Source organism: Myxocyprinus asiaticus, chromosome 36 (assembly GCF_019703515.2).
Source record: "Myxocyprinus asiaticus isolate MX2 ecotype Aquarium Trade chromosome 36, UBuf_Myxa_2, whole genome shotgun sequence".
NCBI classification, from domain to species: domain Eukaryota; kingdom Metazoa; phylum Chordata; class Actinopteri; order Cypriniformes; family Catostomidae; genus Myxocyprinus; species Myxocyprinus asiaticus.
In genome coordinates this window covers 36008092-36023445 of record NC_059379.1, presented here as the reverse complement: position 1 = coordinate 36023445, position 15354 = coordinate 36008092, and the positions used below count along the sequence as shown (strand labels likewise).

Below are 15354 nucleotides of genomic sequence, written 5' to 3'. Positions count from 1 at the left end.
GTTTTTAGCATGTTTCATGGTGATTGCTAGGGTCTTCTGGGTGGTTGGTTAGTGCATTGCTAAATGGTTTCCTTGCCAGTGTTGGGAAAGCTCATTTGAAACTGTAGTTTTAAGTAGTAAACTTGAAAAAGTAGTTGGCTAAACTACAAAACAAATAGTAGCTAACTACAATGAAGCTATTTAAGGAAAACAAATATTTTTTTAGTGTATTTAAAGAAGACGTTCTGAATAGTTATCTTACAAATAAAGTTATTTAGTTGACTCCATATAAATATACATGTAGTTAAATGGACTATAAATAGTTATATTTATAATATCATCTATTGTTATGCTGTATATTTTAAAAATATCTTTTATCACTTTTGTGCTATATAAATACTGTTCTGATTCAGCATTGTGTGGCACAAAAACATTAAAAATCTCTGGTGACATTAAACCGTTAAGGTGATAACATTTAGTTGAACAAATACATTTATACTACAACTAATAAAACTAGAAAACACACAATTGTAGATAACCATGTCAAAAAAGAAGCAAAGAACTTTTGCACAGGGGATTATTTAGTTGCACAAGTTCATACATGAACCGATCCACCATCATATATTGGACTTCCCAATGCTATACATAAGTGAATCGGTGAATCATTCTCATTCTGAACACATTTTAATCGATTCATTTTCATGTGCTGTCAGAATTAACCAATTGACTGAAATGATTTGGACTTTTCAGACGCTGCATATAGTTTAATGCGGTGTTCACTTCTTGATTTAATACTTAAAATCTTCAGCAAAGAAAAGCTGAAGAGTTTGGTTGTTTTCACCATTTCTAAAAAAACATTTCCAACACTTTTACATTTAGCCACTTTGTTTGTCCCATAACCCGTTAAAATCCAGATTAAATGCAATAATACCACTCTCTCATTTCCTTATAGGGGGACAGAGAAACATTTGAAAGCTACTATAGAAAGCAGAGAAAAAAGCAAGCGAGACTAGTCCTACAGCCTCATTCTAACATGGTGAGTATTACTTGCTTTTTTTTGTTTTTCATTGTTTTTTTAATTTATTCACTATTTGTTTACTTTATATCTCACTCTAGCACGAGACAGTGGAGGGCTACAGGAAGTACTTCAATCAGATTGTTGGGTAAGTTATACTGCCGTTTTACTCTTGGATTCTGGCGCATGGACTGATTTGTTAAAGGGATAGTTTACCCTAAATTGTCATTATTTACTCATGCTCATGCCATTCCACACCTGTTTGCTATTATTGTTCTCTGAAACATAAAAAATGTTTTTGAGAATCGTCAACCAGCTCGTCTCCATACAATGACAGGCTATAGAGATCACAGCTGACAAGCTCCAAAAGGGACAAAAAAAAAAAAACAACAACACAAAAAGCAACATAAACAAAGTCCTAATGGCTTTTGTGCTGTATTCCAAGTCTTCTGAAGTCATATGAGACTTACTATCATCTGATATACTAAATCATATTATTTGTGATCTACACAACAAAATTGTCTTTCTCTTATAAACTTGTTTTCTTTGCTTTCGATTAATGTAACTACTAAATTGTGCATTGTACTAGATTACATTATGTAGGGTGAATGTGAACCAATGAAGTATGTTCAACAACATGGGCAAGGGGATTTGGGCAGGGGATTTGTAGTTCCCAGCATGCTTTATATGGGACATGTTGAAATTAAGTGTTCCTTTGTGCATTGAGCAAGATGAGAAAAGGGAGAGACTTAGTAGTGTTTAATGTTGTTATTTTGGTATTTTGAAGCGTTTCTGTTACACTGGGTTGGGTTTACATTGTGGTTAAGAGTGGATCTTTTGCTAAGGTTGAGGACGGGTACAGAAACAACACGCTGTATGTTGTGTTACTCAAGGAGCAATTACTGATTAGCATTTAGCATACTAATGTATGCTATTGCTAGCTAAACGTTAGCTTACGAGCATAACCCTATAGTATAAATAAGTAATGTGACAAAAAATATGTTCCTGAAGAAAGAATGTTAGGGACACATATAAAATCACTTAGATGCTACTTATTTGGGTCATTTAAAAATAACTTTATCCTTTTGTGTTGAAATTATGTGAACAAATTATGTTTTCTGACAAAGAATTAATGAGCTAAACCAAGGGGAAAAAAATATGTTGTTGTAACTTAATTGATTCATGTGGAACAAATGTTCATGATTAAATCATGTAAATTCAAAGCTTTTTTTTCAGTGTGGTCGGACATCAGTGACATCAAACATGTATCTCGTGACCAAACATAATTGACGTCAAATCCGACCCAACACGTCTTGCTACACCATTTTTTGAAAGCTGCAGTTTGAAGAGAACATTTAAGTGAATAACAACTTCGGTCTGTTTCTCACACTGTTCATCACTATTGTATGACTTCAGAAGGTTTAGTGCATGTGGCATATGGACTAGTTTAATGTTACTTCTGTAACATTAAACATTTACTGGTGTAAACTCGACAGCCCATTCACTTTTATTATATGGAAAAAGTGGCCAAGGTATTCTTCAAAAATTCATCTATTGAAATTCACCACCTTCAGAATTTGACTAACTGCCATCATGTTCTGCAGGTTCTTTGTGGTGGAAGATCACATATTACATGCCACACAAGGTCTGGTGACCCGAGCCTTCACTGATGAGCTGTGGAACATGGCCCTGTCCAAAATCATTGCAGTTCTCCGCACACACTCCGTGAGTCCCACACGCATCTGCACACTCTTTTTAAGTGTGTCTGAGCACTGCGGGTATTCAAAATGATTCATTCCCAAGTATTTCATTGGAATTGAGCCCTGCGGGTATTCAAAATGATTAATTCCTAAGTACTTCATTGGAATGAACGTTTTGCATGCATCAAAGAAAGCATCAATAAACACACAAAAAACAGTGACAAAAAAAGCCAAAAATAATTATAAAAAGGTGACAATAGAATAAAATAAAGCAATAAGCCACGAAAGGTTGTGCGTGACAATTAGTGTTAAGTCTTTTTCACCAATATTAAGTGATTGTTTCTTTTTTTCTCCCTTTGGTATTTGATGTTTGTGTTTCTTTTCCCTCTGAATGAAACCCAAAAATCATATACTTACTCAAGCTATATGCACACATCGCCCTCCACATTCTCATAACCTGTACCCTTTTCCCACTGTGTTCGAAAATATGTGTATTATTGTTAAATGCAAATAAAATAAAACTGTAATGAAATTGTTTAATCACATTCTTCATTTTTAACATTATTAAAGTTATTACAAATGTCTTCACTTTTAAAAATGATATTATCATTATGCACTTAAGTGATTTTTCTGTGGTTAAATCACTGTCATAAACAGACTGGAGTGGCTTATTGGTTTATAAAATGGCAGCAAAAGCAATATGATAAAAATACATGTTCAATAAAGAGTTACATTTATTTTTAATAATAATCTGAAAAACAAGTTCTTCCACCAAGTAATGTAGTTCATTATCCTAGCAGTAAGAGTTTGCTGATGCCAGGCAACATAGCTTGGCGTATTTATATGAAATGTGTTCATTGGTGTGCGTTTAAAGTCATTTTTACAACCGCTTCGAACATGGTTCATCTGATAAAAATTTAGGACCCTGTTTTAAGAGTGCTACTTCTGAGCGCTATGTCATAAGTAATACGCGCAAAGTCAATGGGCATGGCCATGAAGTTTTGGTATTTTATAATAAGCATGCACTAAGTTGAGGCGCAAGTGGGTTTTACAAAATCACATGCACAATGCACTAATGGGCTGGGTCAATTGCAATTTAATTCTGAGCTTCTCTTGTTATTGCAGCGTCTTGAACAATAAAATTAATTTATTGAAACATGAAAAAATTAAACCAAAAATATTTCTAAATTCAAATTACACTTTAAAAAAAACTAAAATATAATCAATGTAATGAAATGGTAATAAAAAAAAAACCATATATATATATATATATATATATATATATATATATATATATATATATATATATATATATATAATATGTGCAGTGCAAGTCATGGTTTAAAATTTGTAAACTAAATGTTAAGGTCCAGTGTTTAAACAAAGATTTTTCTAAGATTGTAAATATAGTTGTAAGCAGCCATTGCGGGGCCAAGCCCCCTAAATTGCTTGTTTGGCCTATAGGTCCCATATAGGACCCAAAGAGTAGTTGACATGGCTTACTGATGGCAATGAGACATGCCAGGCTTCTGCGCACAGAAGAGTTGGTTGTCTTTTGAACAATAAGTGGCGCTGTGTACAATCTGCTCAGGTTTCAGGCCAAAGGTTTCAAATGATATGCACAAAAGAAAAGTGAATTTTTCAAATTTTGCCTGGTGGCTATTGATGCCCACCTCTATCTGTGTAACAAATGTAATTATTTTCCTATGTATGGTTCTTTGATTATAAGCACAGCGGTTACCATGATCAACTTTATGTCGATGTAACTTTTTAACAGAGATGAAAATTAAAATTGAATTAGCCTTCATTTAGTAAGCACGATACAAAGAGCTCCAATACAAGAGAAATCAACCTGGATGACCCACCTAGGTAGTGATTTGAACCCATTACCTTTGGAACTAACACAGTGTGCCATTGAGTTGACATGGTTTACTGATGCCATTGAAACATGCCAAGGTTAGATTGAGCACACAGAACAGTTGCTTGTTTTTTTTAACTATAGGTGGCGCTGTGTCCAAACTAATCAGGTAATTTCCGGACATGATGTCAATGATGCTTACCAGTTTTCTTAAAAATCTGACAATGTGTTCAAAAGATATATATGTTTATAAAAAGAGTATATATCAGAAGAACAATAATAAGGTGAAGAAGAACTAAAATAATATGTGAAAGCAGAAATTATCGAGGATAAGCCCTCCACTTATTCAGTAAGCACAATATATAAGACCTGATGCAAAGATAATTTCAATTTCTAAAGTGTTTACATCTTGTCCGGAGCAGGGCTTGTACCAGCAACCTTGCAATCTCCACGGCACACAAAGTATGTCGCTCTCACCACTGTGCTATAGAGCCACAAACTGTTTAGAAGCAAAAGAGACATATAGTACCAAGCTGAGAGTCAGCAGGTTTTAAATAATAATAAATAACCACATTTAGAAATTTCCCTATACATTTTCTGAAGACTTAAGAAAAGGAAGCAATGATACATCAAAAGTTTTTTTTTAATTGACTAAGCATTTTGACCACTATGTGGCGCTGTCTCCAAACTGTTCAGGTACCCTCTAGAGGCGATGCCAAAAATGCATCCCAATTTTCATTCAAATCCGTCAAAGCCTTCAAAAGATACAATATTTTATTATAATATTAAAAATGGCGGAGAGCCGATATGGCTGATATCAAACACAACTGAAAAATAGAACAGTCTGGATACAATGTTCATTGTATCTTCTAAACATTTGACAATTTGTCCAGAGTAGGGTTCGAACCAGTACACTTTTGATCTCTATGGCTAACAGGTATGGCACACGGACAACTACTTTACATAGCCTCACGCTGAACAGGTGATAAAGAGACATACTAAGCTGTGAGTCAGCAGGTTCTAAATGAAAAAACAAATACATATTTATTTTTATTTCTATCTGCATTTCCTTAAAACTTAGAATAAGAAAGCAATGACACATCAAAGGTTTTGTCTAAATTGACTAAGCATTCTGACCACTATGTGGCACTGTCTCCAAACTGCTCAGGTACCCTCAGGACATGATGACAAAGATGCATACCAATTTTCATTAAAATCCGACTATGCATTCAAAAGATATATCACTTTTTACTAAAATTCAATATGGTGGAAAGGCAGTATGGCTAATATGGGGATTTGTATCATTGGAATCCTCATGACCCACAGAATTCATAGACATCAACCTCATAATTTTAAGACATACGGTTCAAAAGTTACAAGCAAAACTAGCCATTTTTATATTTTTTTTTTACCCAAAAGTGGCGCTGTCACCAAACTTTGCATGTTCCCTTAGATCATGGTTCTAATGAAATGAAACATACCAAGTTTTGTTCCGATAGGACAAAGTGCTGCCGGGATTTAGCCTAAAATGCAATTTCACGTCAGCCTCGTTAACATCACGATACTGTAACTTTTTAACAATTGCAAAAATCAGTTTGAAGTGAAGTCAGATCTGTGCAGCTCAGTCTGTAGATGAGCCATTGTTTGGGAAAATCAGATCAAGTTTAAAGGATGTGAAATGTTTAAACTGTAAAGGTCATAATCTGAGATGGAGGCCACTGTAATAGGCGGAGTTTTAATGTAAGGGGTCAGTTGGAATAATCAGGAGCAGAGTAATCAGATGCAACAAGAATTTTGTTTCTATGTCAAACGGTTCAAAAGATATACGCAAAAGAAAAGTGCATTTTTGAACTGGTGATGCCGCTATAGAGTTTATCCTACAGACCCCAAATTTGCTATGGGGTCTATTCATACCCACCCCTATCAGTGTGCCAAATGTCATAATTTTCCTACGAACGGTTCTATGGGCTGACATAGACTCCCATTGGGGAGGAAGAAAAATAATACAAATGGATGCAATAGGGGCTACAGCCACTTCATGGCTTGGCCCCTAAATACAAACATGATAATAATAATAAATGAAAAATAAACCATGACTTCTAGCAAGTTTAACACAAATCCCATAAATTTTTGCTTCATATGATATCTACAACTCTGATTGTCAGGGACATAATTTGATGTTCCAATATATATATTTCCAGAGTTTGAACATGAACTTTATTACCACCTGTACCTAAACTTTGTGCTGAAAACAGACCTGCTTCTAAAACGTCTCAGCACTATGATCTATTTCTCAGGAAAGTAGCAAATTGTGCTTTGCGCCACTTCATTATCATATAATACACCCACAGTTTGTGCGCATACACCCACAGATAGTGCAAACACTCCCACCCACTTGCGCCTTGTGCTGGCACGAAAATTGCACTTAAAATTAGCGTGCTCATGAAATTCGATAAGACGTAGGGCACAGTTGTTGCACGTAGAGCTGCGCTTTGCGCACTCCTGAAAATAGAGCCCTTAGAGTCTGAACTGTCTGTTTTATAATGCACTTTCAGCTAGATATAAATTTACATGAATGAGTCAAATTATTTTACAATTTACGCATTTCTATTTCGTAACAAAATTCCATCAAATTGAATTGTCTTTATATAATTCAAATTTAGGAGACTTAAATATTTTAAGTTTTATGAATTTAATCTTGTTAAACATTACACAGTTCAATTTAATGGAATTTTGTTACAAAATTAAAATGCATAAATCTTAAAAATAGGCTAAAATATACTTTTTTGAGTGTAAGGTTTCTGAGGTAAGATTATGAATAAATTTGGCTGTGACAGGTGTTTCAGACAGTTTAGGCTAATGTAAAATGAGATTTGAGAGATTTCCAAGGTATTTCCCTCATAGATCTCTAAACGTATTAGTTATTACAGTATAAGGAATCAAATGCGAGGATTTGACGCCCCCTCCCTCCACTGTGCTGTGGCCTGAGTCTGTCTTTTTGTAATTGAAAGTTATCTAGCAGTGGGAGAGAGCTGGCTTGACCTCTTTGTTTGAGCCGCAGGACTCCAGCCGCAGGGTATTTGCACAATCCCTCAGTGATTTACAACTGACTGGCCCTGCAAACACACTTTCAGTCCTGGCAGTTTAGAATATTCACAGTTAATCTGCTGTTATTGTTGCAATCTGTCCTCATTAGACCCAACTGACCTCTCCATTCGATCAGATTGAATGGATGCTGACTGAATGGGCTCACCAGGAAATGCTTCCAATTATCATTCCAAATGTCTTGTTTTCAAAATAAACTTTACTGAAAGACATGACCTAAACCCTCTTAGCTCCTGAGCTGCCACAGTACACATGAAGTGGGGTCTAAAAGTCTGAGCCCACCATTGAAAATGCTTCTATTTTGCATTTTCCAAATTTAATACAACTTTTCGTTATAAATTATGTTTTCAGCATAACAATTTAAGTGAAAAGCTGAATTTAAAAAATGTAAATTAATTTTTGAATTTTCAAGTATTTGGTATTCTGCTTTTGCTTTATTGACAGCATGCACTTGAGCTGCCATTAACAAAACCTGATGATTCATGTTTTTTATTATGATTTCAGGATGTTCCAAAGCTTGTGTGCTTGAATGGAAACAAGGATATCTGACCTGTTGTACAAAGGAGTTAACATGGTCAATGTCACAAATTTGCTTTCGTCTGATTTGTGAGCCAGAAATAGTGCTGAATCTGAAATATTTCTACTTCATTTTACTTCAATCCGTTGTCTTTATTTTAAAATGTTAAAAATCAAAAAAACTTCCCGTTCATGTCCCAGATTAAATGAAAAATGTACAGATTTTCAATGTGGACTCAGTCTTTTGGACTCCACTGTTGCTGTCTAGTGCAGTCACTTTAGAGAATATTGCATTTACTGTATTTTTCATGTTTTTATTCAGACTTTATTTGTGTTATCCATTATGGAAGTATCAAACTTTTTAGTATTTAATTAACATTGAAGTGATATTGTATTAAAACGTCAGATTCTGTCAGATAAAGTCTGCTTTACTAATGTTAAGTGTAATAAAATAGTTTAATAGCATTATTTTTCCCTGTTTTGCTTTAAGTATATATATATATATACTTTTTAAAATGTTTATTATTTAAATACAATTGTTATAATTTTAAATATTGTAAATAATATAAATTCAAATTATTATATATAATATAATAATTTATATTAATATAATTTACAATATATTCTAAATAAATATATAAATATTTTATAGTAGATATTAGTATATAATAATTATTACATATATGATAATATTTTTTAAATGATACATATTTAAAAAAATATCTTAGTGATGAGAGGCGTAACAATTTGCCTTACTTAGTCAATTTGTAAGGTATTTGTTTTGTTCTATATATGTGTGTGTGTGTGTGTGTGTTTGTGTACATGTTCACATGCTGTGTCAATGAAGTACATGATTGGCTGAAGTGTGGAGTGACGGCGTGTGTTGCAGCTTGACCGGTGCTTATTTAACTGTGTGATTTATGCACCCACTCCCTGCGTCTGAGAGGCAGGCCTCTGCGCCCTATCTAAATGTTTAACAAGAGAATCACACTAGTGCCAGAGGTCGTAAATCAAACCTGCAGCTCCTGTTCAACCACCCTCAGACTTTACTATCAAACCCACCAGCCGTAATTCAATTAAATAAGATCAAAAATATTTAGGCCTATGTAAATAAGCAAATATAGAGAGAGAATTTTTTGCAGCCATATTTTAAATGTCCAGGGCTTTTTTTGTTTTGTTGTCATTTTCAGTGGCATACTGTATTTAAACTGAGCCCTGGTAAATTGCTGAACCTGGCTGCCACCCAGGGGCGTTTTTAGAGTTTGAAGAGACTAGGGGCTTAGCCCAGACATAGACCCACCGCAACCCAAGTGCAAAATACAGCTAAATGCATTACTGACAAATTGCATGTTTTGGAAGAACACTTTATTCCGTTTCAGTAACAACTCCTGTATCTACCCTTTTCTGTTAATGCACTCCATACTCTGTGTCTTTCCTGGTGTCTCCATCTATTTGTTGTCTGTGTCTCTCTTTCCTTGTGTTTCAATCATATTGTACTAATTAACGTACTAAACAGACTAAATGTACTAAAACAGAATACTGCATTTCTCTCAACCGAGTATTCAAACCAATCAAAGATTTCAAACCACTTGTGTTGAAAGGCCCTTTTTTGCAATCCAAAACATTCGAGGGGATATTGAGGTAGCTTTACTTGTTTAGGGCCTGTGTCCGGGTCTCCTAAATCAGTAATGGTCTGACCAGTTGCCCCTGCCTGTTGCTGCTCTCTAGGTCTTTAATTGGCCTTTCTCATCTGCCCTCACTCTTGTCTCATCTGCAAAGTAGCAAAGTAAAGATGCAACATGTCAGTAGGTACTATACTGTATACTGATAGAATCATTTATTCTGCTGCTTCTTCTTTAAATTAAAGTTAAATGCAGAGCCTAGGGAACAAAGTAAAATGTTTATGCTTTTGCATATTTTGAAAATATTATTTTAGTTTTAACTTTGTCGAATAAAAAAATGCAATCCTGCTGGTACCTGACTTTTCCTAAAAGTGTCTGTATTTTCATTTATAAAGTTTTTTATATAAATTACACAAAAGACTAAGAAAATAATGATCAATTATACCTATAACTACCAGGCACGGTCATATTGACCGCACAGGACTTCTAATGTTAATCTTTCCCGCGGTTGATGGTTGCTTAGCAACTGTCATTGTCTCTGTCTAAGAAACGTTGCTAGCGATCTCAAGTGCTATCGCTAATTTGCTCACAAATACAAACTGCTAGATTAAATTGGCTGATCAGTACAATGGTTGAATAGAATAGAAGTGTCTGAATGAAATCTCTCAATTGGGTATTTTTTCAATTGAGACTGAGATTATAGAGTTTGGAATCTAGCGGTCAAAATGACTACTATGGCCATTCTAGTAGATACAGAATTCCGGTAGTTCTAGTGTTAATGATAAAAAACAAAGAATACTCTGATTTTTAAAATAATATACATATGTTTATATGAACACATTTTGTCACTGAAAGGAAACTGTTTTAGATTTAAACAAAACTTTCTTGTCGTGTGTGTACATACAGTAACCAGCAATGATATAAAGTTCTAGCTAGGTGGTTTATATAATGTTAGTAGGTTAATTGAGTTGTTTTGTGTTCTCCCAAAGAAATGCTTACTTAACCGTTGTTATGCTGAGCCCTAAGTTTAGCTAGCTAGCAAGCACAAACCTGTAGCCGCTAACTCTGTCTCTGCTGCTACACTTTAAGTTTCTGGCATCCTCTCAAACTCATACACTGCTGCCGATTCCTGTTCTAAATGCTTTTATTTTCCGTGTTTCTTTCTAAAGAAGTTACGAATGTCCATTTTTTTCCCACTTCGTCTTATGCTGCTACTCTTGACAGATGTTTTGCTGAGCGATAACGGGGCATTCACAACTCTGTCTGGACTGGCAGGTGCTTTGGCTTTGTGTGTGTGTGTGTGTGTGTGTGTGTGTGTGTGTGTGTTTGTGTGTGGGCGTGGTTGGGGTTGGTCAGGGGAGGAGTCGTGCGAAGTAAGCGGTGCATTCGCAAGACACGCATGTAGACGTCTGTATATAATCGCGCAGCAATGCCATTATGGTAAATAATCGGAGTACAAATATATTATTGGAACTGGATCAAAAGACCCGGGGCTAGTACAAAAAGCCCCGGAAGCCCAGGCCTAATGACACCACTGCTGCCACCCTGCGTTAATGTAGGTGGTGGTTTATCTCAAATCAAAAATCAAATCAAATCCCTTTATTGTCACTCAACCATATACACAAGTGCAACAGTGGGTGAAAGTCTTGGGTGCGGTTCCAAGCAACATAGCAGTATGACAATTACAATAAACATCTGATATACACATAACACAGTTTACACATCTGTTACACAACACAGTATACACCTAATAATATACAATATACAGCATCCACAAAATAAGAAGACTGTATACAATAAAAATGTGTAAACACATTTTAACCCATGTTAACAGTGGAAATAAATATGAAGTGTTGTGTTGACATTCAGCTGTCGGTTGATAGTCAGTTGCCATTGTGTTATTAAGAGAAGTATAAAATGTGAGTCCAGTCTGAGGCTAATAAAGTGCGGTGCTGATATATGTATTGTGATCGATCAAGAGTTCAAAAGTCTGATTGCTTGGGGGAAGAAGCTGTCATGAAGTTGGCTGGTGTGGGTCCTGATGCTGTGATACCGCCTACCTGATGGTAGCAGTGAGAGCAGCCCATGGCTTGGGTGGCTGGAGTCTCTGATGATCCTCCGAGCTTTTTTCACACACCGCCTGGTATATATGTCCTGGAGGGAGGGAAGCTCACCTCCGATGATGTGTCTGGCAGTTCACACCACCCTTTGCAGGGCTTTGCGGTTGAGGGTGTTGCTGTTGCCATACCAGGCGGTGATGCAGCCAGTCGGGATGCTCTCTACAGTGCTGGTGTAGAACTGTGTGAGGATGTGTGCAACTCCTCTCTGTAGGCTGTTTCATCATTGTCAGTGATCAGACCTACCACCGTCATATCATCAGCAAACTTAATGATGGCATTGGAGCTGTGTGTTGCCACACAGTCATGTGTGTACAGGGAATACAGGAGTGGGCTGAGAACACAGCCCTGCGGGGCTCCAGTGTTGAGGGTCAGTGATGAGGAGATGTTGCTGCCCATTCTAACCACCTGGCATCTGCTTGACAGGAAGTCCAGGATCCAGCTGCACAGCGAGCTGTTTAAGCTCAGAGCCCGGAGTTTCTCATCAAGCTTGGAGGGCACTATGGTGTTGAATGCTGAGCTGTAGTCTACAAACAGCATTCTCACATAAGTGTTCCTTTTTTCCAGGTGGGAGAGAGCAGTGTGTATTGTAGATGCAATGGCATCATCAGTGGAGCGGTTGTTGCGGTAAACAAACTGCAGTGAGTCCAGTGAGGCAGGCAGCACAGAGCAGATGTAATCTCTGATTAGTCTCTCAAAGCATTTGCTGATGATGGGGGTCAGAGCAACAGGACGCCAGTCATTTAAGCAAGTGATTTTGGATTGCTTTGGTACAGGCACAATGGTGGACATTTTAAAGCATGTGGGGACCACAGACAAGGAGAGGGAAAGGTTGAAAAATGTCCGTAAAAAAACCAGCCAGTTGTTCGCGCATGCTCTGATGACGCGGCCCAGAATGCCGTCTGGACCCACAGCTTTATGGAAATTCACCCATCGGAAGGATCGGGTTACATCCGCTACACAGACGGAGAGTGAACTGTGAACTCTGTAGCTTCGGCCACGAGAGCTCTCTCCGCGAGGGCGGTGTTATTTCCCTCGAAACGAGCATTAAAGGTATTTAGCTCATCCGGGAGAGAGGCAGCAGTGTTCACGGCGGAGTTTTTATTCCCTTTGAAGTCCGTGATGATATTAATTCCCTGCCACTTGCTTCTAGAGTCAGTGGTATTGAACTGTCCTTCAATCTTGTCCCTGTACTGGCGTTTGGCTGCTCTGATAGTTTTGCGGAGGGCATAACTGGGTTGTTTATGCTCCTCCGAGTTCCTGGAATTAAAAGAGGAGGTCCACGCATTAAGTGCCGCACGAACATCACCATTAATCCATGGTTTCTGGTTAGGGTAGATCCGTATCCGTATCATGTTACGGTATCAGCGTAGACCTTGATGTCATCATCAGAGGCGGACCGGAACATCTCCCAGTCCACGTGGTCAAAACAGTCTTGTAGCAGAGAATCTGATTGGTCTGACCAGCACTGGATCGTTCTGAGGGCGGGTGCTTCCTGTTTCAGTTTCTGCCTGTAAGCGGGCAGAAGCAGAATGGAAGAGTGGTCCGATTTGCCAAATGGTGGGCGGGGGAGGGATTTGTAGCCATCCCGGAAGGGAGAGTATCAATGGTCCAAAACCTGGTCCCTGCAGGTGTGTTTCCTCAAGCACGCATCTTTGTGTCTAGTGGCATTTTTTTGTCGACAGTGGCAGATAAATGTGCAAAATTATCCGCCACTGTGCATGAATACCCTGGCTGTTAGATTACATATTGTGGGGGCATGACATGTACGGCATCCAACAGTTTGATATGCTTTTTTACAGCTAAACTATTTATTAAAGCAGTGTCAGACAGAATCTGCTGAATGAATTCTGACAAATACTCTCCACAACACATCTCTAAAAAAGTTTTGGATTAAGCATAATAATGTGTTCACATGTGAACATTGATCACAACAGAGGATTTTGACATCAGACAGTGTACAAATGGTGCTTGATGGCTGTAACAGCGTGCATAAAAGGACTAAACGTAAAGAATTACAGACAAAACTTCTCATAGAGAAAACCTGTTAGTGTGGAACTCTGCACAAATACAGCTTCCTATATTTATCTATTAATCATTCTTGCATAAAGATAAACGTGTTTTTTTTTTTTTTTATTGAATAAAAATAGATTTTTCATCAGGGAGACTGTTTTAAAATTATTTGGCTCAAGAATTGCGATCTGTAACCGAATCGATTTTTTTCTCAGCCCTACTTGACTGTATTTAAGAACTGAAAATCTGTTTGATCTAAAGGCTTAAGCTCAAAAGCTTGAAATGTGTAGTGTAGTTGACATGTAATTCTTATATAAAGTTGATATGGCCTGCAGTGCTATACCCCTAAATCTAAATCTAAAACTGTTTTAAACAGCATTTTGCAAAGTCTTTTATAATGAAAAAGCTTCTCGAGATGCACCTCATGATGTTGGTTGAACATTTGTGGTCACTCCGAAATTCCCATACTGTGATTTAATTCATAGTTTTGTTGGCATGAATCTTTTTGTAAAATGCGCAAAATAGTACTCATAAAGAATGAGTAGGTGGGTCCAAACTTTTCACTGGTATTGTACTTGCGTATTGGGGAACAGTGTTACATGGTGCTGTGGGGTTGCATGTGGTGGTGGGTGGGCAGGCTTGTGTGCACAGACATTGATTAATCCTGTCAGTCATCTCTCCCCTGCCTGGGTTAAGTTCTGCTCTCTACTATTTAACCTTACGAACAGACCTCCCCTACGAGGACAACTCCATCAGCACCGGGGGAGGGCCGGGCATTCTCATTTAGATGCTAATGTACCCTAAAGACTCATTAAGACCCAAGTATATTTGATCAATAAGTGACTGGCTGTGAGTTACCCATTTAGAGGGTAATGTTGAAGCCAAACTAATCTGGTGGGGCCTCACAAGTCTTTAATTATAATTAATTAATTTAATTAATTAATTAATTAATTAAGTCAACAGAATCTGGGATTCAGCTTGGATCCTTCATTGGATAAATGGTTAACACAAGTTTTATTGAGATTGTTGAAATACATGTCCTGGCTATATATAAAAAAAAACAACGCAACTGTTTTCCATGAGTATTACGATTTTTTCATTGTCACGTTATTTTCATGGAAATATACCACATTTTCCTCTAATTTCTAAATGCCGTAATGAAAAGCATTTTTTTTCATTACGGTAATGCAGAAAGAATAAAGCTATACGATTTCAATTAAATACATTTTTGTAAAGTATAATTTGTCATGACAATTAAGCACATCCCCTCTTCCTAATTCTCATTACCATAATGCAAAAAATATATATTTAAATTGTTAAGTAGATAAAGTTCAGTATTAAGTATACATCATGGTGATTTTTTTTAAAAAGAGTTTAAAACTCCACTGTTGCTGTCTAATGCAGTCACTATATGTTTTTATTTAGACTT

General features: G+C 36.8%; 1 protein-coding gene across 4 annotated transcripts in view; it reads left to right on the top strand.

The window, feature by feature from the left end:
* The window catches only part of LOC127426739 (exocyst complex component 6-like), a 108294-nt gene that overhangs the window by 42216 nt on the left and 50724 nt on the right, over nucleotides 1–15354 (top strand). For all 4 annotated transcript variants that reach the window (XM_051673730.1, XM_051673732.1, XM_051673733.1 and 1 more), the window contains exons 9-11: nucleotides 932–1015; nucleotides 1096–1142; nucleotides 2599–2719. In XM_051673730.1, coding sequence (XP_051529690.1) covers nucleotides 932–1015; nucleotides 1096–1142; nucleotides 2599–2719 — 252 coding nt within the window. The remainder of the gene's footprint in view (nucleotides 1–931; nucleotides 1016–1095; nucleotides 1143–2598; nucleotides 2720–15354) is intronic.